We start from the raw sequence: 25,285 nt of genomic DNA, 5'->3' as shown, positions 1-25,285 counted from the left end.
GTGGGTTGGTGGAGCCTCATGCAGCTACCACTACCAGTGTGCCCAAACTGGAGACAACCAGCTGAATACCACCTCTGGTCCACCCCAATCATACAGACAGATTGGGTATGCTCTATACACCATTGGTCATAGAATTCTGTCTGGCAGTATCCAGGAGAAGAGCCTATATGTCATGGCTTCCACTCTTCAGAACATCATGTTCTTGAAGTGCGATCCACAACGACCTCCTTGGCTTTCTGCAGGGGTCTAAAAACTAGGTGTGGTGATTGTTCTGGGTTCTTAATGGGGGCATTCAAAACTGGAGGTGGTTAGTGGATGAAAAAAAGACTCCATCTCTACCCTGTTCTATATTGATTTCTTCCTTAGCTATCTTCGTTAATTTTAATGTTACTATTTAATGTTTCAAGGTTTTGTGTTGTCATTTTAATCTCATTGCATGTCAACTAATTGAAGTGTATTTCAAATGTTGCCTCCAGTTCTGGATATCACACTTTTAGAAGGATTCAGAGAAGTGGGAACAAGTTCTTTAAAGACAGGAAGATTAATCAGAGTTAGAAATTAATTCATCTGGGAAGGAAGAATTGGGCGTGCTTAGCCATAAGAAGGTAAGATTAAGATGGAAAATGGAAATGTTCTTCAAATATCTGGAAAGTGAACTCATAGAAGAAAGTCAAGACTTGCTTTGTATCATCTCAGGCACAATGGGCTTAAGTTACAGACAGTCAGATTTTGAATAAATTTTAGAAAAATCTTCCTAATATCAGAAGACTTATGAAGATACAATACAATAGCAGAGTTGGAAGGGACCTTGGAGGTCTGCTAGTCCAACCCCCTGCCTAGGCAGGAAACCCTATACCATTTCAGACAAATGGCTATCCAACATATTCTTAAAGGCATCTAGTGTTGGGGCATTCACAATTTCTGGAGACAAGTTGTTCCAGAATTAATTGTTCTAACTGTCATTAAATTTCTCCTCAGTTCTAAGTTGCTTCTTTCCTTGATTAGTTTCTACCCATTGCTTTTTGTTCTACCCTCAGGTGCCTTGGAGAATAGTTTAACTCCCTCTTCTTTGTGGCAACCCCTGAGATATTGGAACATTGCTATCATGTCTCCCCTAGTCCTTCTTTTCATTAAACTAGACACACCCAATTCCTGCAACCGGTCTTCATATATATTTAGTTTCCAGTCCCCTAATCATCTTTGTTGCTCTTCTCTGCACTCTTTCTAGAGTCTCCACATCTTTTCTACATCATGGTGACCAGAACTGAATGCAGTATTCCAAGTGTGGCCTTACCAAGGTATTATAAAGTGGTATTTTATAATGGATTATAATAATGGATAATGATGGATTCCCATTCAATAGGAATCAAGGAGAATCTAGAGATTCATCATCTATCAAAGTTTCTTCATTCTGGTAGAGAGAACTTCTCTTCTATACATTCCTGAGAATGAACTCCAGCACATCTGAAAACTCAGAAGGCTAAATCTGATCTAGACTGACCTAGATTGGATCCTGCAAAGTTACTTCCATTTGTATTTCTTCATATGGCAGAGGGGTGGTTAATATGCCCTCTTGAGTTTATAATTTTATGATTCATATGTTTGGAAATGTAGAATAAGTAAATATTCTATAAACCAATGATCAATCAACGTACTAAATACAGTTATAGAGGAAAATGGTCAACATCATTTTTACTGCATATTTCCTTTACTTCCATTATCAAGAATGGAAGGAGGCTGAATCAAGGGAGGAGTCAAATACATCATTTTGTAGAAAACATATGCTTGAAATAAATTTTTATACTTATTCAAACTGCCTGAATCGCCTGATTTCCCCAGCGCTTGACACATATGAAAGTTCAGTGTGGCCAGTACTGTATTCACATACTAATGCTCTTAAACTAAGGATGCCTGATATAATTTGAATTTTAATAGAATTAATTGATAATCAGATAAATGGCTTAAAATATTGCAGATACCACATTGCTTTCACATGGTCAGTTAATTAACTTCTCAGAAACAAAATTAAATATAGTTCAAAGGTCTTTGCATGACTGTGATAAAAAGAAATACTCCCTTCATCCCTGTTTTAGTTGTTATCATCAGTGCAGTTATAAGACAAGGTTACAAATCTCTACTGCTTTTTGAACTCTTGGATGAAAACAAAATTGTAGCGAACCAGCTAATTCTCACTATAAAAGTATTCCAAACACATGTGTGTGTAAATGTGTCTGTGTGTCTGTGTAACTGCTAATACTCAGATAATATAGTTTCTTAGAGAATCCATTATATAATCAAATTGGTAAAAGTAACCAGCTGCCTTAAAGCAATATATACAAAGAGTCCATGTGACACAATACCATATGCTTTAACTACTAGTAGTTCTGCAACAATGACTTTCCCAACAATGATTTAACAAGTGATTCATGTCACTCATTAAAGAGCTGCCCATCTTGATTAATTGCTATAAATTAAGATCATTATTTATCCTCTCTATTTATTCAATGTTGACACATTTCATACACTTTCTCATAACCATATTCCAAAGCTGTATTATATAGCATGTATTTATGTAGGTAGGTAGGTCTTGAAGATGTGCAGAGATTTGGACTTGATGGGCAAACTCTGAGTTAGGAACATGTGTTGATGTGTATGTAGCACCTAAATCAGCTAGGTTTCTTTCTATGTAATCACAGTTGCCCTCTGCAGCTGACACACAAACACACAGATACATACACATATATGCATGTATGTATATCTCATAGGCAGTGTTGTAACCTGCCAGCTGCCAGTGGAGCTGGTGGCAGACTCGGATGATGATGTGATTGGGGAGGAACTTGGGCCTGTTCTGGAGTCTGGGGAAAGCACTGATAGATGCTCTGTGTCAGATCATCTGACATTTCCCAGCCACTGGAGAGCCAGCTACCTTTGGAGCTGATGTGAGTGAGGAGGAAGAACAGCTAGGGCCTATCCCAGATGCACGTATGCACAGAACAGTTAGGAGAAGTGAACAAGGAGTCAACTCGGGAAGCAAAACACATGTGGATGCTGAATGGCCCCTCCCTGCCTAGGGAATAAATAGAAGGAAAGGGGAGTGGTTGTCATAAGAGATAACAGTTCGTATTTCTGAAGATTTTCCTCATTGTGTTTCCTGCCTCAAAGACTCCTTGCCAGAACTTAATTTGCAGCCTTTCATCTGGGAGCTCACAGCTTTGCAATTAGTGCAAGGAACTGATAAGGTCTGTACTGCAGTTAACTCCTTGAAGGACTATTGCCTGAACTTTTTGGGGGTGAATGAAATTAATTCACAAGAGGTAAATAAAGAGAGGGTTTTCATGACAAGGAGTCTGTTTCTTGCTTCTGCTAAGGCTAGGTCAGAACAGGCATTGCAAATGTCTCTGGGGCGCAAAGATTATAAACTTGACATCATTGTCTCATCTGGCTTAGTCCTTACCATAATATCTATACAAACAAGTGTTAAATTTTGTGCCTATATCACAGATGGAGAATTTTGGCATGTCATATTTTCTGTAAGCTCTCTACAAATCACTTTCTTATCCATTAAGCATACCTATTACTCATAATAGGAGAAGGAAAAAGATAGAGATATTCTATCAAAAGGAATTAAATATCCTTCATTTTCCAGATAATGAAAAAACAACAACCCATCTTCAAAATAATTCACACACAAGAGCACAAAAGCGGGATTCAAAAATTGGAAGGAACTGCCAAAATATTCACAAGAGGAAAAATGGACACAAAATAATGTCTTTGTTTCTGAGTCAAACAAAAATAGACCTGCTTAATTTTTAAATCCCTCAATGGCAAATGCTGTTAACATTTGTACGGATTGAAAGCATCTGTATTTTTACCTGAATTCCAGCTCCTTCTGGCACTGTGATCTTCCACACACAATTCAGATTGTTGTCATATGGTTCAGGGTATCCCGGAGACAAAATTGTTCCTTTACGTTTAGTTAAAATACCTCCACAGGGCACTGGAAGCAGATACATTAACTATGGAAATGGTTCATGTATCAAAACAGAGATGCAAAGTAATAAAAGCTTACACGACTATAGGCATCAACAATCTGAGCAGTTTTACAATACAATTCTAGAATTCAAGACAGACCTGAGGAAGGAAATAGGAAGCAAATAAATGACTGAAGAAATATAGCCTTGTCACAACAGATCCTCAGTTTCAAATATTGGAAACATATCAAATTACTTCAAAACCTTTTTTTTTAAAATGGAGTAAGCTGGAGTAAGTTGTAATTATTTACAGGTAAATTACTTCATTATGCAGTTGTTATAGTTGAACAATTAGGAAAAAAATGATGACTGAAAATTTGACCTAATATGATGATGCTTGGAGGTACTTAGAGTTTCCCCTATTAAGAAAATGCACCAATTCTTTAAAATAATAAAATTCAGAAGCAAGTATGAGAGGATATCAAAGGAATTGGAGGTCTCTGTGGACAACCAGTCCATTCATGTGTCTCAGGCAAAATCTGCAGTGTCAGAGCTACACAAAATTTGTAGAGAACCACAGAAATGATTTTGGAAAAGGAAAATGGCAGTTAGCAAAATGTGATTTAAGCCCAAGGAAAAAAGGGGCTAGGCAGATTCCACCTCCAAACTTAACTCTCTTTTGTTAGAAGAGGGAGGACTGGGAAATGCTGTCAGGCTTTATAACGGTATAGGCAAGGGTGGAGAACTTCTAGCTAAGATTCTGTGCAGCTTAGAGAACCCCCAACTCCCACTTCTGGCTGGCCTTGCCTACCCTGCCTCTCCCAGGAACATGTTTTGGATGCAGGTAAGTGCAAGGTGTGAGTGGAGGTTCAGGGAGGGCAAAAAACGGGTCTATGGGAAGTTTGTGAAGGCTGCAAAGGGCCATTTCCAGCCTCCAGAAGGCCTCCGGAGCCTGGGGAGGGCAAAAATTCCCCCTTCCCCACCATGGTGCAGGAGGCCAACAGCCATATCCACCATGGCCACGCCCACCCAGCAACTGGGCAGAGAATCCCTTGCTAAATTTTTTGAAGCCCACCCCTGGCCAGGTAAGGAAACATATTGCACTCAAATATTGGGGCTATTGATAGAGATCAAAGGAATAATGAAATCTCTTTATAGGTGTTTCCAAGATACATTCATTGCAATAGTCACATTCATTACTCAAGGTCTTCTCTGTGGTTCTCTACAACTCCATGTAGTCTTGAGACTTGAGGTTATGTTCCTTGGCACAGAAGATGTATAGAACATCTGAATGAGCAGCCAAGTAGAAAAGCTGGGCCATAAACCTCAGTCAGTAAAGAGTGAGGTTATCAAGATGTAATGCTGTTACCATAAATATTTATTTGCGTGATCTAGGCTGGGAAATTCTTCCTTTGGAGATAATATTGCAGAAGATCTTCCATTTCATCCTGAAGTCTCGCCAAAAAATAAATATGCAATAATACATAATAATTGAATGGGAATTAAGAGCGAGATCTTAGTGAACCCTTGGAAACTTTAAAAACAATTACCCAGAAACTGAACTTGGGAACACTGTTGTATAGTGTATTCTATATAATGTGATGCTGAAGAACTGCTGTATGAGATGTAGGGCTTGAATTACATAACTCTGAGGCCTTTAAATTTTATCAGTGATATTAATACAGCTAAATTACCCTTCGGACTTTTTCAAAACAACAATATCCATATATATTCCTTGCATATAACATAAATATGATTTGCATCCAGCACAGATATCTATCCCAGTGACAGTAATATTAGACCTAAATAGAAAGAATGCAGTTGGGTCTTGCTTTGAAATTTAATGCTAAACATGAATGATACTTTCGGTCAAGCCACTAGACATTCTAATATAATAACATTAGCCTGTCATCTAAATACAGACATTCTGCTAGAGTTTTAATAGCTTGAAAAAATGATTGATGAGAAGTTTTATCAGCACTATTAGTAGCCAATATATCATTCTGGCAGAAGAGCATTATTAAGTCCTGTGGCTCATTTCATTAGATACAAATATGAGAACTTGAAGAATATGCAGAAGAAGGAAACTTATCTGAGTAATGAATACAGGAGTTACATTTTGTAGTGCACATAACTGATAAAATCTGTCAAGGACTACATGAATAAACTAAAGGTCAGTGTCACTTAAACAGTTTAAATAATTACTGGTAAAATCAAGAGCAGACACAATGACTGATAATTGATACCTGTAAGGAAACACTGAGGTATTTGCCAGTAAGCCGTGACCGTGTATAGCATTTCAATTGCTAAACTCATTGTCTAACTCAGTGATGGGATTCAAATAATTTAACAACCGGTTCTCTGCCCTAATGACCAGCTGGGTAGGCGTGGATCGGTGGTCATGTAACAGAGGGCATGGCCAACTCAACGTCACTCACATTGATGGGTGCTTTGCCTTAGCTGCTACAATGCAATAAGGGTAAACCAAGAGGCAGTTTCTGTAAGCAGGGCAATAAAGATGAGTTTAGTAACAACACCAGAATGTCTCTTTCCTGCCTTCCTTACAGGATAAGCCTTGTAAAGTGGAGAAAAACAAAAGGAGTTTTCTTCCAACAACCGGTTCTCCGAACTGCTTAGAAAGTTAACAACCGGTTCTCCCGAATAGGTGCGGACTGGCTGAATCCCACCACTGGTCTAACTGCATGCTTGTGTTAGAAGAGCAGTGTGTATGTATGAATAATATTTTGGGCTTGTAAAACTACCACAATAAAATAATTTTTAATATTTAATTCATTCTGTAAAGAAGCTTCTCTATAACAACAGTTACTCTGACATTGGTAAACATGTGGTAAAACAATTAAAGGACACACATTAGACCTCTGCTCCATCAGTTGCATTGATTACTAGTTTGCTTCTGGGTCCAAATCAAGGACTTTAACCTTTAAAGTCCTGCATGGTTATCTGAGAGACTACCTATCTCTGATTATATCTATTTGTCCCAGTAGGTCCAGCAGGAAAATTACTGCATTTTTTGGAGTATAAGACACACCTTTCCCCCCAAAAAAGAGGGTGAAAATTTGGGTGCATCTTATACACTGAATGTATCACAGCCCCACCCACCCACCGGCCCCCACCCTTTGGCCTCTGCTCCCAGCAATTTACCTCGTTGCAGCAAATGGGGAAAATGGGGCTTGCAGAGGCGGCAATATACTATGGCAATCCCTGCAGCCTGAAACAGCTGATGATCAGCTGAAATTGAAAGGAAAACTTGCTGTTTGCTGCACCAGGAAAATTGCTGGGAGGCAGAAGCAGATTTTGTGTGTGTGTATATGCTAATCAGGCTGTTTGCTGCAAGGAGGTAAGTCAATAACAATAAATGCCTATAGAATATTCAAATTATTAGATTTTAAAGACTGCTTTATTATTGTTCTAGACAACTTGAAATGAAGAAGCTTTTTTAAATAAGTGTTTGATCTGAAGAGGCCCAGTGCTATTATATCTTCTTTTAAATAGCAGAGAAGAACTATATTTCCAGAAAACCACATCAATTTTAACAGCATCTGTACAAGTATAGTCTGAAATGTAATACCACAAACAGTGTATATCGTCTGTACTGTTTGCTGTTTGTTGCGAGGAGGCAAATTGCTGGGAGGCCAAGACAGATTTTTTTCCCCTTGTTTTCCTCCCCAAAAGCTAGGTGTGTCTTATACTTTGGAGTGTCCTATACTCTGAAAAATGCAGTAGGTTGTGGATCTTGTCTGCTAAGGAAAGGGCTTAGGAGAGGAGCCTAAACTTCCATGGCATCCACTCTTTGGAACATCATCCTGTCAAGATCAAGTTAGCCCCAACCCTTGTGATCTTCCTAAAATCAATTAAAACATTTTTTCCCAACAGATCTGAGAATCTTCTGGCAATAGAGACCCCTCATGATGGCTACATCATGTGTAACATTTTCATGCATTCCCTTTAATTAGTTAGTGGGGGGGCAGACCTGGCATGTATTACTGAAACCTGGCTGGGCCCAGAGGGAGGAGTCCCCCTTGTAGAGCTGTGCCCAGAAGGATTTCAGGTGCTGCATCAGCCGAGAGCCCAGGGAAGGGGTGGAGGTGTGGCCGCCGTTATCCGGGAGTCGTTAGTTCCTCGTAGGGTCCCTGCTCCGGAGATTGTCGGGTGTGAGTCTTTGCTGTTAAAGTTGGACCTCAAGGGTCAAGTGGGTCTGCTGCTAACGTACCTGCCTCCCAACAGCGTTGCAGCAGCCCTCCCCTCGCTCCTCGAGTCGGTAGCCGAGCTGGCGATTGAGTTCCCTAGGTTGATGGTCCTGGGGGACTTCAATTTGCCGTCGCTCGGTGAAAACTCTGATGGGGCGCAGGAGTTCATGGCCTCCATGACAGCCATGGGCTTGACCCAAGTAATTCGAGGCCCAACCCACTCAGCGGGACACATGCTTGACCTTGTATTTCTCTCGGAGCAGTGGATTTGTGATCTTGGTCTGAGGGGGAGCGACATCATACCCCTGTCGTGGTCAGACCACTGCCTACTGAGGCTCGACTTCCGGAGGCCAAACCCCCACTGTAGGGAGGAGGAACCGACCAGGTGGTTCCGCCCCAGGCGCCTTATGGAGCCGTCAAGGTTCCAGACAGAGCTTGGGGTTATTCCTGACACTCTCGCCCACAGTCCGGTGGAGACTCTGGCTGCTGCGTGGCACTCGGCAGCGTCGGAGGCCCTCGACCGGATTGCGCCACTGCGGCTCCTCCGAGGCAGCGGATCCCGGAGACCCCCTTGGTTTACCGAGGAACTCCGGGAGATGAAGCGCCGGAGGAGATGCCTAGAGCACCGTTGGAGGTCCGATAAGTCCGAATCGAACCGAGCAATGGTAACCACCTGCACCAGGGAATACACCAGAGCACTTAGGGCAGCAAAAAGAGCGCACATAGCCACCCTGGTTGCATCCGCTGAGTCCCGTCCAGCCGCCCTGTTTAGGATAACCCGCTCCCTATTGAACAAAAGGGAGGCGGGGGAACCCTTGCAGGGCAAGGCTGAAGAGTATGCCCAATTCTTAGCGGACAAAATTGCTCGGTTTCGGTCGGACTTGGACTCCACCCCCGCAGTTCCAGCCGAGGCACAAGGGGACCAAGTAGAACAGCTCTGGGTTGAGTTTCAGGACGTTACCCCCAGGGATGTGGACAAGGCCATGAGAGCTGTAAGTACCTCCACCTGTGTTCTGGATCCGTGTCCCTCATGGCTGGTTACGAACTGCAGTGAGGTGACACGAGGCTGGACCCAGGCGGTCGCGACCGCCTCCCTTCGGGAGGGGAACTTCCCCGCCGCACTGAAAGCGGCGGTGGTGAGACCCCTCCCGAAGAAACCATCTTTGGATCCAGCTGTTCTTAATAGCTATCGTCCTGTCTCCAACCTTCCCTTCTTGGGGAAGGTTGTTGAGAAGGTGGTGGCCTTTCAGCTCCAACGGTCCTTGGAGGAAGCAAACTACCTAGACCCCTTCCAGTCAGGCTTCAGACCCGGTTACAGCACAGAAACCGCTTTGGTCGCATTGATTGATGATCTCTGGAGAGCCAGAGATGAAGGACATTCCTCCATCCTGGTCCTCCTTGACCTCTCAGCGGCTTTCGATACCATCGACCATGGTATCCTTCTGCGACGACTGCGGGGGGTGGGAGTGGGAGGCACCGTGCTACGGTGGTTCTCCTCCTACCTCTCGGACAGGTCGCAGTCGGTGTTAGTGGGGGGGCAGAGATCGTCCCCTAGGCCCCTAAATTATGGGGTGCCTCAGGGCTCGGTCTTATCCCCCCTGCTATTCAACATCTACATGAAACCGCTGGGAGAGATCATCCGCAGGCACGGGATTAGATACCATCAATATGCGGACGATACTCAATTGTATCTGTCCGCCCCGTGCCAACTCAATGAAGCGGCAGATGTGATGAGCCGGGGTCTTGAGGCCGTTATGGACTGGATGAGGGTTAACAAGCTTGTGCTCAACCCAGAAAAGACCGAGTGGCTGTTGTGTTTTCCTCCCAAAGATTTGACTACTATTCCAACACTCAGGCTGGGGGGTCAAATTTTGCACCCCTCAGAGAGGGTTCGCAACTTGGGAGTCCTCCTGGATCCACAGCTGTCATTTGACCACCACCTAACGGCTGTGACCAGGGGGGCATTCGCCCAGGTTCGCCTGGTGCGCCAGTTGCGACCCTACCTGAATCGGGAGGCTCTCACAACAGTCACTCGGGCCCTTGTGATCTCTAGGCTGGAATACTGCAATGTGCTCTACATGGGGCTGCCCTTGAAGAGCATCCGGCGGCTTCAGCTAGTGCAGAACGCAGCCGCGCGAGTGATCGCGGGTGCACCTCGATTCACCCGCATAACACCCATCCTCCGCGAGCTGCGCTGGCTGCCTGTCGATCTCCGGATGCGCTTCAAGGTGCTATTAATCACCCATAAAGCCCTACATGGCAGTGGATCTGGATACTTGAGAGACCGCCTTCTGCCAATTACCTCCCTGCGACCAATAAGATCCCATAGACTAGGCCTCCTCCGTATCCCATCGGCCAGCCAGTGTCGGCTGGCAACCACAAGGAGGAGGGCCTTCTCAGCAGTAGCCCCGGCCCTTTGGAACGAGCTCCCCGTGGAGATTCGTACCCTCTCCACCGTCCAAGCCTTCCGCATAGCCTTGAAGAACTGGCTCGCCCGTCAGGCCTGGGGATAAGGATAGTTACCCCTCCCGAATGATGAATGTATGTTGCCTATTATTTTATTATATGTCTTCTATCTTGATGTTTGTGTTCCCCCCTTCCCAGTTTTATGTGAGCCGCCCTGAGTCCCCTCAGGGAAAAGGGCGGCCTACAAATTCTAATAATAAAACTAATGATCTGCAAACCCGCCTACACAGTAACTTTAGACAAAATAGTGCCCCAGTGCAATCTATGAGCTAAAAAATCCCCAATGATATATAACCATCTCCCTGAAGGATAGACAAGAACATGTATTCCTGAATCCTAGTTCTACCAATTACTCATTAACACAATGTTTGATCTAATCATATTCCACTGCATTACTTAACTTGTGGTGCTTATGGTAAGCATGTGTAATACTCTTTGTGATTCCGATGCCACTGTTGATTTTGGGTTATGAATAATTGTCAACAGAGAGGGATGAGTGTAGGTCCTAAAATATAGCCCAAATTCCTAGTTAGTAGTAATTCAATAATGCCACCGCTCATAGCATTGATACTACAATATCCCCATTTTTGGAGTCTGTCTTGGTTAGGAAAAAAAAGCCCCACTGTATTTTAATCCAATATACTAAGCATTGGGACTAGACCAGTGGTGGGATTCAAAATTTCTTACTACTGATTCTGTGGGCTTGGCAGGCATGGCATGGCTTGGTGGGTGTGGCTTGGTATGCGTAGCAGGGGAAAGATACTGTAAAAGATACTACTATTCCCTCCCGATCAGCTGGGCCTTGAGAGGCAGAAAATAGATGGGGCCATGGGCCGTGGGCCAGTCAAAGGTGATATTTACCAGTTCTCCAAACTACTCAAAATTTCCACTACCGATTCTCCAGAACTGGTCAGAACCTGATGAATTCCACCTCTGGACTAGACTAATATTTCTGAACCTTAGCAATTTTAAAATACATGGACTTCCTGAACAACCCGAATTCTACAGCAAGCATGCTGATTGGGGAATTCTGAGGCTTGAAGTTCATATATCTTCAAATCATCAAGATTTCAATTCTGTTGTGTTTAAGTACAATGACAATAAAGATTATACTTATGAGAAACATAGCACTAGACAATAATTTAAAAACAGGAATGAGCAAATTCTGGAGGTATCATATTTGAAGGAATATAATGATTAAATACATCATTATAAACTGAGTCTGGAAAAATTTCAAATTACTTTTGTAAAGCAGTCAGTAGGATTTGTCTATAGTAACGGAATCATGTATTTTCAAAATCTAGTAAGAAAATAGATTTTCCACAACATTCTAATCACCCTTTTTACTGAAACAGATTTGAAATGCTTACTGTTATTATATTTTTACTGTATGCTATGCCGTTACTTATTCTGAAATTGGTGACCATATAAATAAAATAAATAAGGCCGTGACAAACACATGTGTTGTTCCAACCTGCCCTCCCCCTCCCCAGTATGCTACTGCTGTATTTTTTTAACTAGTCTATTTTAATCAGTTGACCAGTTATATTGGTTTATTTTAATCAGTTTAATCAGTCGAGCTGCTGTGTATTCTGCTTAGGGTCAAGTGCAATTGAAGAAGCATAAGAATAAACAAACAAACAAAATGCACATATGTTCATGGATGAATCAGATTCTTCACCAACCGGAAGAAAACGCTGGTTCCTTTCAATTTTGAGGTGTGTGTTTTCTCTCTTAGTTATGGCAATTTTAAAAAATCATAAAAGCAAGAAAGCATTGTGTTACAATGCTATAGGGCTGTGATGTCGAACCTTTTCAGCACTGAGTGATGAAAAGGGAGTGTGCATGCTCATCTGGAATGCAACCTGGAAGAGGAGCTGCCCAAGTAGCATGCATGTGCTGGAAAATATACTTCCATTTCCGGTGCACGCATGCGCAGTGGCCAGCTAGTCTTCCGGTTACTGACACTCATACACTTGATGATCAGTTGGCCAGCACACATGCTCATGCTGGAAAATGGAAGACCAGCTCTTCCAGTTTCTGGCACTGCCACACACATGAAGGCCAGCTGATTGTTGAACATGCATGCACGCCAGAAACCTGGAAGAGGAACAGGCGACGGAACATGTGCCAGGCAACATGGCTTCATGTGCCACTTTGGGCATGCATGCTATAGGGTTTATAACAGGTTCAAATGAACTGGTCATTTGATCTTGAAGCATAAAGATAGTAGAATAAATCCTACATCCCATACTGTAAAAAAAAATAGAACCCCCCCCCCTGCAAATAATCACATTTTGGCTACTCACCAACACATGTAGGAAGAGTATCGTTCCACTGTGCCAATGCATTGGGCACTGTGTCGCATCTAATTGCTATTGACCCATACAGTATATAGCCTGGATTACACTCAAAAAGAACCAACGAACCAACAGCAAATTCATTTCCAATTCTTTTTCCAAATCGTGGTTCAGGCACCGAACTGCACTGGGTTGAACTTGTTCTTGGAACCGCTGGAAACACAGTAGAGATAATGCATAGTGCTTCATGGCAGAAAATGAGATAATCCTAAATATATTTATCACAGTTTCAAATAAGAGGCTCAAATGTCTAGAAATGCAACAAAAACCTCCATTCCCATTATATAACAGAACAATTGTATCAAGCTTTTCGCAAAATAATATGAAAAGTACTGCTTCATTGAATTAATATACAAAGCAAAATTCTTATTTCTGTGACGGGTAGATATTTAAATTGATTAACTACATTTTTATGAATGTCTGCTCTTGTTGTCATATTGATACCCAGATTTATAAAGGCTAAATTATAGTAGCAAATGTTGACATGCAATTAATTTTAAAGTGTCTGATCCATTTACAAAAAGAGAAACAATGGAAAGCTCCATTCTTTATATACACTGGATTACCCCCATTTTTTTCTTCATGGATAGGATTGCCTTGTAAATTCAAAGAACATGTTTTAATAACAAAGTTAGTTCTGTAATATGACTCTCTGTATTCAGATATAGAAATACGTATCTGAGCAAAAGGTTAGACTGAATATTAATAGATAAGATTAGAAATGAAATAGCAAAAAGGTCTGGTCATCACATTTCCCCTTTAGATTTCAACCCTTTTTAAATTATGAAAGCATTGCAGAAAAATGCAAAAAAGAGGAAGGAAAAGAAGGAAGGGAGGGAGGGAGGAGGAAGGGAGGGAGAGAGGGAGGAAGCAAGGAAAGAAAAGAAAGAAAGAACAAAGGGAGGGGAAGAGAAGGGAGGGATGGAGGAAAGGAAGGAAGGAAGGAGAAAGAGAGAGAGAAAGTCACTCTCTTTTTTTGCAGCATTCCTACTAACTTGGCAAATTTCCTGGTTAATAACAAAAAGACTTTAGGTTGAACTTTGAGGATCAGGTTAACACAAAGAGACTTTGCATTAGATCTGCTTAAATACATACTATAACATTCAATATAGTTCATTCCATTTAGGCCCTCGTGCATTTCAGGACTGACCATTAGATTTTCTATTGTTTATATATTGCTACATCTTCTTCAGTTAATAATGTAATAATATGTTAATAATGGAGACATTCAAAATAATCAGACATTGTAATATAATGGTAATATGGTGGTTTTTTCTTTTTTTTCTTTTTGTAAATAAAAACCCACAAACTGAAATATCACTAAAAGGTGAGACATTAGCAAATCCAATTAATTGAAACATGTTGGAGGTATTTATGTGTCATACCTTGATAAACGAAGTGAAATCCTTTGGCTGTAACAGGCCCGACTGAAGTAAACCGGACAGTTATCTGGTTTCTTGAGCTCAGTGGAAGGGATTCTCCTACTCAAGAAAACAAACACTGCACCTCAGAAACAATTTTCTGTCAAGAATCCGACATAATCATTTGCTGAATATTTCAAATATTCTTATTCTCCAGTAAGTATCTTGTATAAAATGAAGGGCTTTTTTTTCTTTTTTTTTTGCAATAAGTCTATAATAACTAATGGCCTTTGTTTATTATTTCATTGTCTACTACACTCAGAGGTGGTATTCTGCTGGTTTGGACCAGTTCACCCAAACAGGTACTGGAAATTGCTGGTGGCCCTGACCTACCTCCCCAGCTCTATGGCATCCCTTTTAGGCACTTTTTAAGCCAAAAGAACATGTGCAGAAGGCTTAGCATATGCATGGAGGTAGTTGCACACACACATTTCTGAACTGGTAAGGAAGGTAAATAAATACCACCCCTGACTACACTGTTTGAAAGCAAACTGGAACATCATTGCCCCCAGATATTAGAACAGCCCCCACTCAAACACTCTTCTGTAAGACAATGACGACCTGGTTCTGCGAGCAGGCCTGGGGAATACAGAGGAGATGAAGCCCATTAAATGGCTAATATGATGTCGCCGGAAGAGGGTGGGGATTATTTTATTATTTATGATTCTCTCTTTTATTGTTTTTATATGGTGTTTTTATATTTTTGTAAACCGCCTTGAGTCACCATTCATGAATAGACAGCAATATAGATCTCTTAAATAAATAAACTGGCACAAATAAAGAGATAGGGGAAAACCAGAAGATACATGAAAATGATGTTCATGAATAATGTTTTGTTTGGAATTTTACATTTATTTCTTCATCTGTAAGATCTATCAATAATAATGGGACAGACCAGTGACGTGTGGTGAGGGATACCGTTGGTGAGGCAAGAGCGCGGCAGCGGCGAGAAGCAATGTCCCCGCCACTGTGTCCGACAGGCGTCTCTCGTTTATAATGGACATAAACGCGAGATGCCTGTTGGACACAGCGGCGGGGGTGTTGCTTCTCACCGCTGCCGCGCTCTGCCGCCTCGCCCCATGCCTCCTCCGTCCCCGCTGACATTCTTGGGAGCAGGTCGGGTGGCTGGCTGGCTGGGAGGAGAAGAGCGGTGAATCCTTGTGCCGGCTGGCCGGCCAGGCAGGGAGCAGGTCAGGTGGGGGTGGGTGGCTGGCTGGCTGGGAGGAGAAGAGCGGTGAGTCTTTGTGCCGGCCGGCTGGCCAAGCAGGGAGCAGGTCGGGTGGGGGTGAGTGGCTGGCTGGCTGGGAGAAGAGCGGTGAGTCCCTCCCCAGCCAGCCACAAGGGCTCACCACTCTTCTCCTCCTCCTCCTCCTCGTACTCCCCGCTCGGTGCTGGGCTGGCAGAAGAAATGGCGGCTGGTGAAAGAAAAACCTCTCCAGAATCACCCTTGCACTTGCGCAGTCGCTCAAGTGCAAGACATGATTCGCTGCTCCCAGATCAGGAGGCGGGAGAATCAGTGCCTCTTTTGCATATTAAATCTTTTGCTTTTTAACTCCGCCTTAACTTTTAAAAGGCGAAAAATTCCTTAAGCAAAAGAGGCCCCGAGTTCTCTGGCCTCCTCCTAGTTAACACTGAGAGCAGACACCAAGCCACTGTGACTTGAAATCTGGTAGCAACTATCCTGGCTTTAATTCATTAAAAAAATATATTTAAAACTCTTTCCTTTCTCTCAGGAGACCGGGGAGGCTCCGCCTCCCTTGCCTCTAGTGACTGCACGTCCCTGGGACAGACTGTTCAGTAAGAATGGCTATAACTTTATATTTTAAAGAAATGAATGGAAAAGAAACAATCTTTTGGGATTTGGTTTGATTTAATTTTAATTCAAATGCTTAATTTAAATTAGTGTTTTTCAACCTCAGTAAGTTTATGATGTATGGACTTCATCTCTCAGAATTCTTCAGCTTGCACGTTTGCTGAGAAATTATGGGAACTGAAGTTCATATGTTTCAAAATTTCTGAGATTCGGAAACATTGGACAACATGATTACTATCTCTATAGAAGTAAATTTTAATTTGCAGAATCCTGCAAATTCGAAGTTTGAAGAAGCAGAACCTATACCGAGTGTATAAATAGAATCACCTCTAACTACCATTCTTTTAAAAAATGGAAATGAACAATATTTCTTCTTTTAAAAATCTTCCTACTATTAATTATCAAAATTAAGAATCAGCAGAAAAAGATCAGCATCTATCTCATCAATGGAAAGGATCTTTTCTCTTATGCTGATACCAAGGAGAGTGTTCTAAGATTTTATATTTCTTTATAACTTTGTTTAAATCTTTTAAATTGATATTCTAGGAGTGAGTTTTACTAAATGTAAACTTAGCTATTTGGCTACAATGATATACTGCAATTACCTATTTAGGGGTTTGACCCCTAACAACTTCAGGAAAATGTTCAGAAGATGCATAATTCCTTTTTAATATATTCTAAATAATCATCCCCAAATACTTCTGCATTATATTCTGGAATATATCAGCAGTACAAGCTTTTCTTACATTATTTCAAGAAATAATTTGATATCAACTGTTCATAACAAAATATGGACCCTATAATCTGTTTCAGTAGAACTCTTTATACAGTCTGACAAATCTATCTATAAAATTCATCATACTCATTTATGGTAGAGATGGTGTTTTTTTGAGAAATGACAGTTCTGTAAAGAATACTTCATGAAAAATAATCCAGTTTTTCTTTTATTAAATATTTCCAGGTCTCACTGAAATTAAATTCTTCAAGAATTTCAAAGCTACTAAATGTTCCTTGGATCATATTAAATTTAACACATAAATGTGAGTATCTCAAGGAATACATAAAATGTATACATGCTAAATTTAAATGCAAAGAAACAATAAATAAATAATATGCTGTTCCAGATGAAATATGTGAAATAATCAGTGATTATTATGGTGTTTTGAAATCTGTTTGCATGAAACATTATCAAATAAATGCTAGTAACAATTTAGGGTACTATCTATATCAGTTTCTCTGTGAATGAAAGGACTTTCCTTTAAAAAAAATAATAATAATTCCAGTGGCATAGCTCTGGAAGAAGGAATATAAAGATGATTTTTCTCCAGAGGAGCGCTTCAAGAAATAGCAATATTACTTAGATTTATATGCTGTTTACAGTGCTTTACAGCCTTCTCAAAGCGGTTTACAGAGTCAGCATATTGCCCCCAACAATCTGGCTCCTCATTTTACCAACCTCATAAGGATGGAAGGCTGAGTCAACCTTGAGCCTGGTGAGATTTTAACTGCAAAATTGGAGTCTGCTAGCAGTCAGCAGAAGTAGCCTGCAGTACCGCACTCTAACCACTACACTACCATGGCTCAATATAATATACTATAAGAGAATACATAGCAGCTAACTTTCTTTCATGAAATACGAATGGCACTCTAAGAACAGCTATTCACTTTATTGAATGTCAGTTTGCTTAGAGTTTTCATCAATACTGAAGGCAGCGTATGTCAGGCCAAAGCAACCAGATCCACCTACGAAGGGTTCAAGCTTACTACTTGATTATATTCTGCCTATAATATATGAGTTTCCCCACACTGCTTCCCTTCACTTATAAAGAAAGAGATAATGAGAATGTTATTTAGACTATATTAAGTGATTGGGGAGGCATCAGTCCTAGTACTCTTGTGGCTGCACAATGATTCAAGGCTAATTTCCCACTTGATCCCTACTACTTGCCTGGCTAATAGTTTCCCAACATCTCGGCACTAGCACAATGTAAAATTGGTCTGGATTATGGCATTTACAATAGAATTAATGTGTAGTGGCAGGGAAGTCTTTTTTAAAAATTCAGATGAAATTCCATAATATATTTTCTTTCTGTAAATAGTGGTGTCAGTTCATGTCAACTATCTTTCAATTTAAATCTTTGTATGTCATAATCCTGTCATTAATATGCATCACTGAGGTGTAAACTACATATGCTATTTTCTGAATGCATAGCCTATAGGCACATCTCCAGCATTCTTTTAATTAACTACAGCTTTGAGGATACTTCTAGTGGAAGAAGAGATGGATGCTTGTTGAATTTATCTCATGTTAGATGATGGAAGGAATACATTTATTTTCTTGCATGATGCAGTTCCAACAAGAACTGCCTGTTATCTGCAATTAATTAAAAATAAGATGGAATTTGCCTCTGATTAATTATGTTAAAATTATTACCTTTGATGGGAAATTGGATTTTAGATTACAGACAAGTGGAATCACTGTAATGCAACTATTTATTGTGCTGTAGCTCTTTTTAAATCTTAAGAAATAGATGAATATTAATGACCACTGCTCTTTTATTTGTTAGACTAGTAACAAAAACTTGTTTGAAGCCTGGAAAATAAAGAAAAACATTAGAAACTCACACTGGATGCCACCTTATTTCCCTAATTATTCCCAAATAATCATTTCCTCACTGTATAAAAATATAGATTCCCCCCCCCCAAAACTTCTACAGAATAATTACTGATAATCTAAGGAACACATCACATTGTTTCTTCTTCTTTCAACTGATTTCCCATAAGCCCATAATAGCATCAATTTAATCTTTTAATTTATGCATTCTTGATTGTTCTTCTATGTTCAAAACCAATTATGCTCAGCAGAACTATCTAGAGTAAAAGTCATTTCAATATATAACATATTTAGGACAGTTCTATTATGAGATACCTGAATGTGATCCTGATAGTGAAGATAATAAGGATGATTGCTGAGTTGGCCCATCATATACTTCAACCACATCATGGAGAGATGTCTGGAAAAATACAAACTGGCCAAAAACCACTAAAAGGTTTCAAAAAACAAAAAACAAAGAAAGGAAAAGTTGAATGAATTATTGTATATTTTTTTCAACTTCTGGCTACATATATACTAAAATTATACCGATATACAAAATCATAATAGAATAGGTACACGTGCAATCTTTTTTTTTTCAGTTCAGTAGGATAAAAGAGAATGAAAAGTAGTATGAGAATGAGGAATAAGTTGTTACAGATATATGTTGGGAGGAAAGATAATTAGAAACCGACGGCTATCCTATGAAATTGTGCAGAACAAGATTTGGAACACTTCCTGTTCTAATTTTGATTAGCAAAGGCCAGCTGCGAACAAAGACTAAGAAAAAAATAAATTTGCCTAGAAAGAAAACCTATATATATATATATATATATATATATATATATATATATATATATATATATATATATATATATATATATATATATATATATATATATATATATATATATATATATATTCATTTCAATATCGTAATATATAATTTTTATTACACTGTTGGAAGTTTAATTAATTTCAGTGTGATTATTATTATTATTATTTGAGACTGCTTAATATTTCAAATGAACCTGATTAGAATACTTTAGGTTAAACAGATAAAAAGAAGAGCAGAAAAAAAATATGTGAAACACGCAACAAGGTGTGATAAGTTTTATATTAAAATATATTTTACTCTTTATACAGTTTCCATATTCCCTTAAAATATTAACAGAATCCACCACGGTGTCTCCACTAGATAATTGATGGGGAACAGCAAACAGGGGAAAATATGTTTCTCAAACTTCTTCAAACCCCCAAATAAGTTACCCAGACCTAATCCACATATCAAACACAAACAGAGTTAATTAAATTATGTTTCCCAGAGGAACTGCATATTCACCAGAATGAATATACCTACACAAGTGCCCCTCAATTGTCATTCTAGAATCAGCACATGACATCACAGACAAGCTCCCCTTTTAAAAAAACTGCTGCTGTACCCCATTTCTTTGCAGCCTGCCCCTAAATGCAAACTGTTTTGATTTTAGGAATAAATATTTATTTTTTTCTTACAGTTGTCTAGATCTCATTTTTATTTAATCTTTCACACCATAGACCCAGCTTCTGGCAAAGGTTAATTAAGAATTACAATAGGTTGGGATATAATGTTCCTACAATACAGAAATGCAATGGTGGTGAAAAGATGAAAAGTTTTAATTGTGGGAAATTAGGTTATAAGGAGAGCAAAACTTCATAAAATTACTGAAGTTATCTAGTTTTCTAAAAGTAACTTGGAAGGAAAGCCAATTAATAAAATAAATGTCTATTCTCTTTTCCAAAATGAAAAAAAAAAATTCCCATTTTATTTTGTTTTGGTCAGTTTCCATCTCATTTATTGGTTCTACTTCTGGGCACTGCAAAAGTGTTGGAACAGATTCAGTAAATATCAAAGAGAATAATCAGAAAACTAGAAATTAAACTCTACGCAGAGATTCAAGAAACTAGGAACCAAATAGAAATATCACAACACTTTTTAAGAACAAAAAGGGATGCAACTTAAATTTGTTTTGCATTTGAGAGGATAAGATACAAAATAATGTATATATGTCACAGGAAAACAGATATCAATTGAATTTTATAGGGGGGGGAGTAGTTACAGAAGTTACAGAAGTTTGACAAAGGAATTTATTACCTATAGTATTGGTGAGTAGAAGCTAAATATGCATGTGGCAAGAGTACTTTAGATTCCTGCCTTGTGCAATGGTTGGACCAGTTGCAAAAATGGTACCTTGAAAGTTGTTGACTTGAAGGATAGGCCATTTATATCAAGTTTGGGGCGAAGAGTTATGTTATCTTAGTATTTTTTTTTCTCTCTGCTGCTTTCAAAACCAGGACAATTATAATACAACTGAGATAGCAATTTTGGAGCAATGCAGTCCTGGATATAATACTTTCAGCATGGTAACTATGTATAATGTATTCACTAATGAAAGTCTCTGTTTTCATAGGACCTATGAAAATCCCTATAGTCTTACTTCAAACTCTGTTGGAGAAGTGCAGGCTTCAAATAGGTCAAGAAGTCTAACACTTTGGTAGGGCAAAGCTCTTTAAAAAAAGAAGGTATGGGAGGAACATAATTCTTTCTGACTTTCTCATCAGTCACCCGAAGTTCTTTGCCTATTGAGAGTAGAGTAACATTCAATCACCCTTCCATATTTCCCCCTTCACTCTCCTCTCCTCAGCTTTGGCTCCTGCCTTGAACACTGGTGTAGGTGGGGGAGATCAGAAACAATATTAGATTTGTCCAGGCAAGGTGAGAATACTATCAAAAGGGGACACTGAGTTTAACTGATGGGCATGGAAGGTCATCTCAAAAGCAACAGAAGTGCATCTTTAAGCAGATTAACAAAGAGGCTAGTTGGTTATGTGCGCCTGGATCTGCAGGAATGCACATGGATATACACCAAAACCAAACTCCTTCAAATAATCTATAGGATTTTCACCTGCTATGTGTTTACAATTGACAATTTTAATGTTTTTCTCTATTTTTATGCTGTAAGGTGTCCAGAGTTGTTAGATACAAGATGGGCAGCAAATAAATTTTATAAATAAACAAATAATTTTCAATTGTATCACTTTTAAACAACTCAGCCTCTCAGTTGTAACTGGAACAAATGAACAAATGAATGAATGAACAAATGAACAAATGAATGAATTTCATGTGATAATCTTCAAACAAAAGTATTCCAATTGTTCCAAATACGAAATGCCCTTCTAGATGATTCATAGGATCAGGCTTCTAACTTTATTTATTGTTTTACTCTTACCTTAAAAAACTTTAAACTTTCAGAATTTAGGAATTCATGACAAAACTTTTGAATGAGTAGGTTATCTTGAAAAACTGTTTCTGGTGAATTTTCTACCTCCAAAATGATATATAACTCACAGAATAGCCATCTGTGAATTCTCTTAATTCATAGCTACATATCAAGATATTTAAATATAGTATAAGTAAGTACATTATATTGTGAAAAACAAAGAACAGATTTCCACAATATAAAGTGTTGATTGCTGTAAACTTTTACAAAACTTTTATAAAATGCAACCGTCCTAATAATAAAGCTATAACCTTGAAATATATTAAGTTATTTCGATTTCAAATGCTCAAATTCCACAAAGCTGTTAAAGGGAATTAATATAAATGTAGAATTTAACTGAACATTCTGGATACCGATCTGAAACTCACTATCACGGGAAAATCCTGAGTTTGAAGAATGGCATACAAAAGTTGGGAACAAATATTTAAAGAAACAAATAAAAAACACCTCCTTTTTATGACTTGATTTGGGGTAGAGTCAGGGAGACTGAAGGGAAATAGCCAGATGCCCTTCCTGACACCACGTGGAGTTCACAGCAGATAATTTTTCTTTGCATCCTAGGAGAAAGAAACATCTGCTGCTACCTAGGATTGAACTCTTAACCTTCTGAGTGAAAGGTGACCGTCTTCACCACTAGGCCACCATACTGCTCATTTAAAGAAATACATGACATTTAGAGTTGTTCTGAATTGACCAAAGAGATCATGAATGGATCATGACTAGAAAATGAAACAGGTATACGCAGAGGTTTCAGATTGCTTCACCAAACATATCAGTCCCATCACTGCCACAAAACATGCATTGGGTACTGAAGAAGTCATAATGTGAGATCAGTTCAGCCCTGATTTCCTACCTCTTGATAACCTTTAACAAGGTTATTATTAAAGGGTACGAAGCTAGCTTTCTTCCTTGGCTGTTATCAGAATTTACATTTCTAGAATAAGTCATTTGAATTCAGTTTTAATTATAATTCTCTAATAAACATGGGTGTCCCAAAGTTGTTTTTATTTTAAAGAGGCAACTGGACTTTGTTGTTCTTCATTGAACACATTTTGTTTCTCTGACTGGATGGTGGGGAATGGAAGGATTTATATTCCTTGAAGAAAGCTGGTCATTTGCATTCTTTTAGCGGGTCATTGAAGCACTTGGAGGTTTATCTGTGTCCTCAGGGTTGCTTGAACAGCACAAATGGGTGTGGAGCCTTCTTGGAACTGTTGAAAGGACTGTGTTGTAGACTGGATATAGATTCTAGATGACCGAGAATCCCCATTGATATCTAACAGACATGGCTATCCCAAACGAATTCCTCCTACCACCACTACACCAACTGTTTTATTAAATGAGAAGAAGAAGAAGAAGAAGAAGAAGAAGAAGAAGAAGAAGAAGAAGAAGAAGAAGAAGAAGAAGAAGAAGAAGAAGAAGAAGAAGAAGAATTTAGATAAATTAAACAAAGTTATAAGCTACAACAAAGTTATAATGCAAGGCAATCTAATTTAAATTAACATAACCATGATGGAAGGTGAAAATCATTACAGAAATCTATCTGAGCTTTAAAACTGGCAAAGAGGAATAAACCCAGAACTCAGCTACAAAAAATGAATAGAGGTAAAAGCAAATAATCCATGAAAGAGTTATGGATGTAAGAGGAAGAAAAAATATCATCTTGCTGTTTTCTCCCCAAAAGATAGATGGTTTCAATGAAGTTGGAAAGTACTTACAAAGTATTTTAGAATCAAAATGAAACTTTGGAAACTTTTAACATCTGAGAGAGAATTTCATTCCTTGGTATTAGTTTTGATAGATGTAATTTATTTTGTGTTTATACTGAAATAGCCCTCAATCTTCACCTGGCAAATGTTGTTATCCCCTCCATCTAGTCTAAATGATCCTCATTACTGTATCATATATCATAGTGTATAATACAGTAACCCACACAGAAACTATAAAACAATATTGTAAAAACAGGCAAGAAACAATTTATACTCTATCAATTTTCTAGCATGGACATTTCTTCCATTTGTGAGATGTAACAAAAATGACTGATTTTGATTCTTAGAATAGAATAACAGAGTTGGAAGGGACCTTAGAGGTCTTCTAGTCAAACCTCCTGCTTAGATAGGAAACCTTACACTACTTCAGACAAATAGTTATCCAACAAGTTCTTAAAAATGTCCAGTGTTGGAACATTCACAACCTCTGGAGGTAAGTTGTTCCACTGATTAATTGTTCCAACTGTTAGGAAATTTCTCCTCAGTTCTAAGTTCCTTCTCTCCTTGATTAGTTTCCACCCATTGCTTCTTGTCCCACACTCAGGTGCTTTAGAAAATAGCTTGACTCCTTCTTCTTTGTGGAAACCCCTGAGATATTGGAACACTGCTATCATGTCACCCCTAGTCCTTCTTTTCATTAAACTAGACATACCCAGTTCCTGCAACCGCTCTTCATATGTTTTAGCTTCCAGTTCCCTAATCATCTTTGTAGCTCTTCTCTGCACTATTTCTAGAGTCTCAACATCTTAGGCAATTCTTAGGCAATTGATCTTTAGTTTTTCTATACTTTTTATAATTATAGAAGCAATTATTACTTTGAATGACATAGTTCTAGATGTATGTTTGTTTTAATAATCTCAAGTGGTTCTGGTTATGTTCCCCAATAAACCTGAATGAATGTAAAGGCTCTATCATCCATCCTTGTTGCTGGTTATCCTTTTAATACCAAACATATTTCAAGGTTCCAATCTCCACAAATGTGGATTGGACTGACCCTGATAAGATTTGTTTGTTCATAAACACATACAGTAACACCATTACTTTAGAATGGATCTAATTTCTTCTGAAAATAAGTGTGTACAGTAGAACAGATTTATTTATTTTTGGAAAGGCCTGGGGGAAAAAAGCATATACCTAACATCCCCAATGTCCATGTATATGTATGTGTGTATGTGTGTGTGTGTGTATGTATGTATGTGTGTGTGTGTGTGTGTGTGTGTGTGTATATATATATATATCACACACACATACATAAATACATACATACATGGAGGGAGGGAGGGAGGGAGGGAGGGAGGGAGAAGGAAGAATTATATTTTTCCAAAATTATTGAATCATCATCATCATCATCATCATCATCAAAT

General features: G+C 39.1%; 1 protein-coding gene across 1 annotated transcript in view; it reads right to left on the bottom strand.

Moving 5' to 3' along the window:
* CSMD3 (CUB and Sushi multiple domains 3) overlaps positions 1-25,285 on the bottom strand; it is a 669,496-nt gene that overhangs the window by 131,878 nt on the left and 512,333 nt on the right. The window contains exons 33-36 of the mRNA XM_087706764.1: positions 19,169-19,282; positions 14,391-14,486; positions 12,955-13,158; positions 3,873-3,997 (exon numbers count right to left, since the gene is read on the bottom strand). Coding sequence (XP_087562890.1) covers positions 3,873-3,997; positions 12,955-13,158; positions 14,391-14,486; positions 19,169-19,282 — 539 coding nt within the window. The remainder of the gene's footprint in view (positions 1-3,872; positions 3,998-12,954; positions 13,159-14,390; positions 14,487-19,168; positions 19,283-25,285) is intronic.

Source organism: Thamnophis sirtalis, unplaced genomic scaffold, assembly GCF_051295495.1.
Source record: "Thamnophis sirtalis isolate CommonGarterSnake01/CBP01778 unplaced genomic scaffold, rThaSir2_p1.2 scaffold_2, whole genome shotgun sequence".
NCBI lineage: Eukaryota > Metazoa > Chordata > Lepidosauria > Squamata > Natricidae > Thamnophis > Thamnophis sirtalis.
Note: the sequence above shows the minus strand (reverse complement) of the source record. Positions and strands in the feature narration are given on the sequence as shown.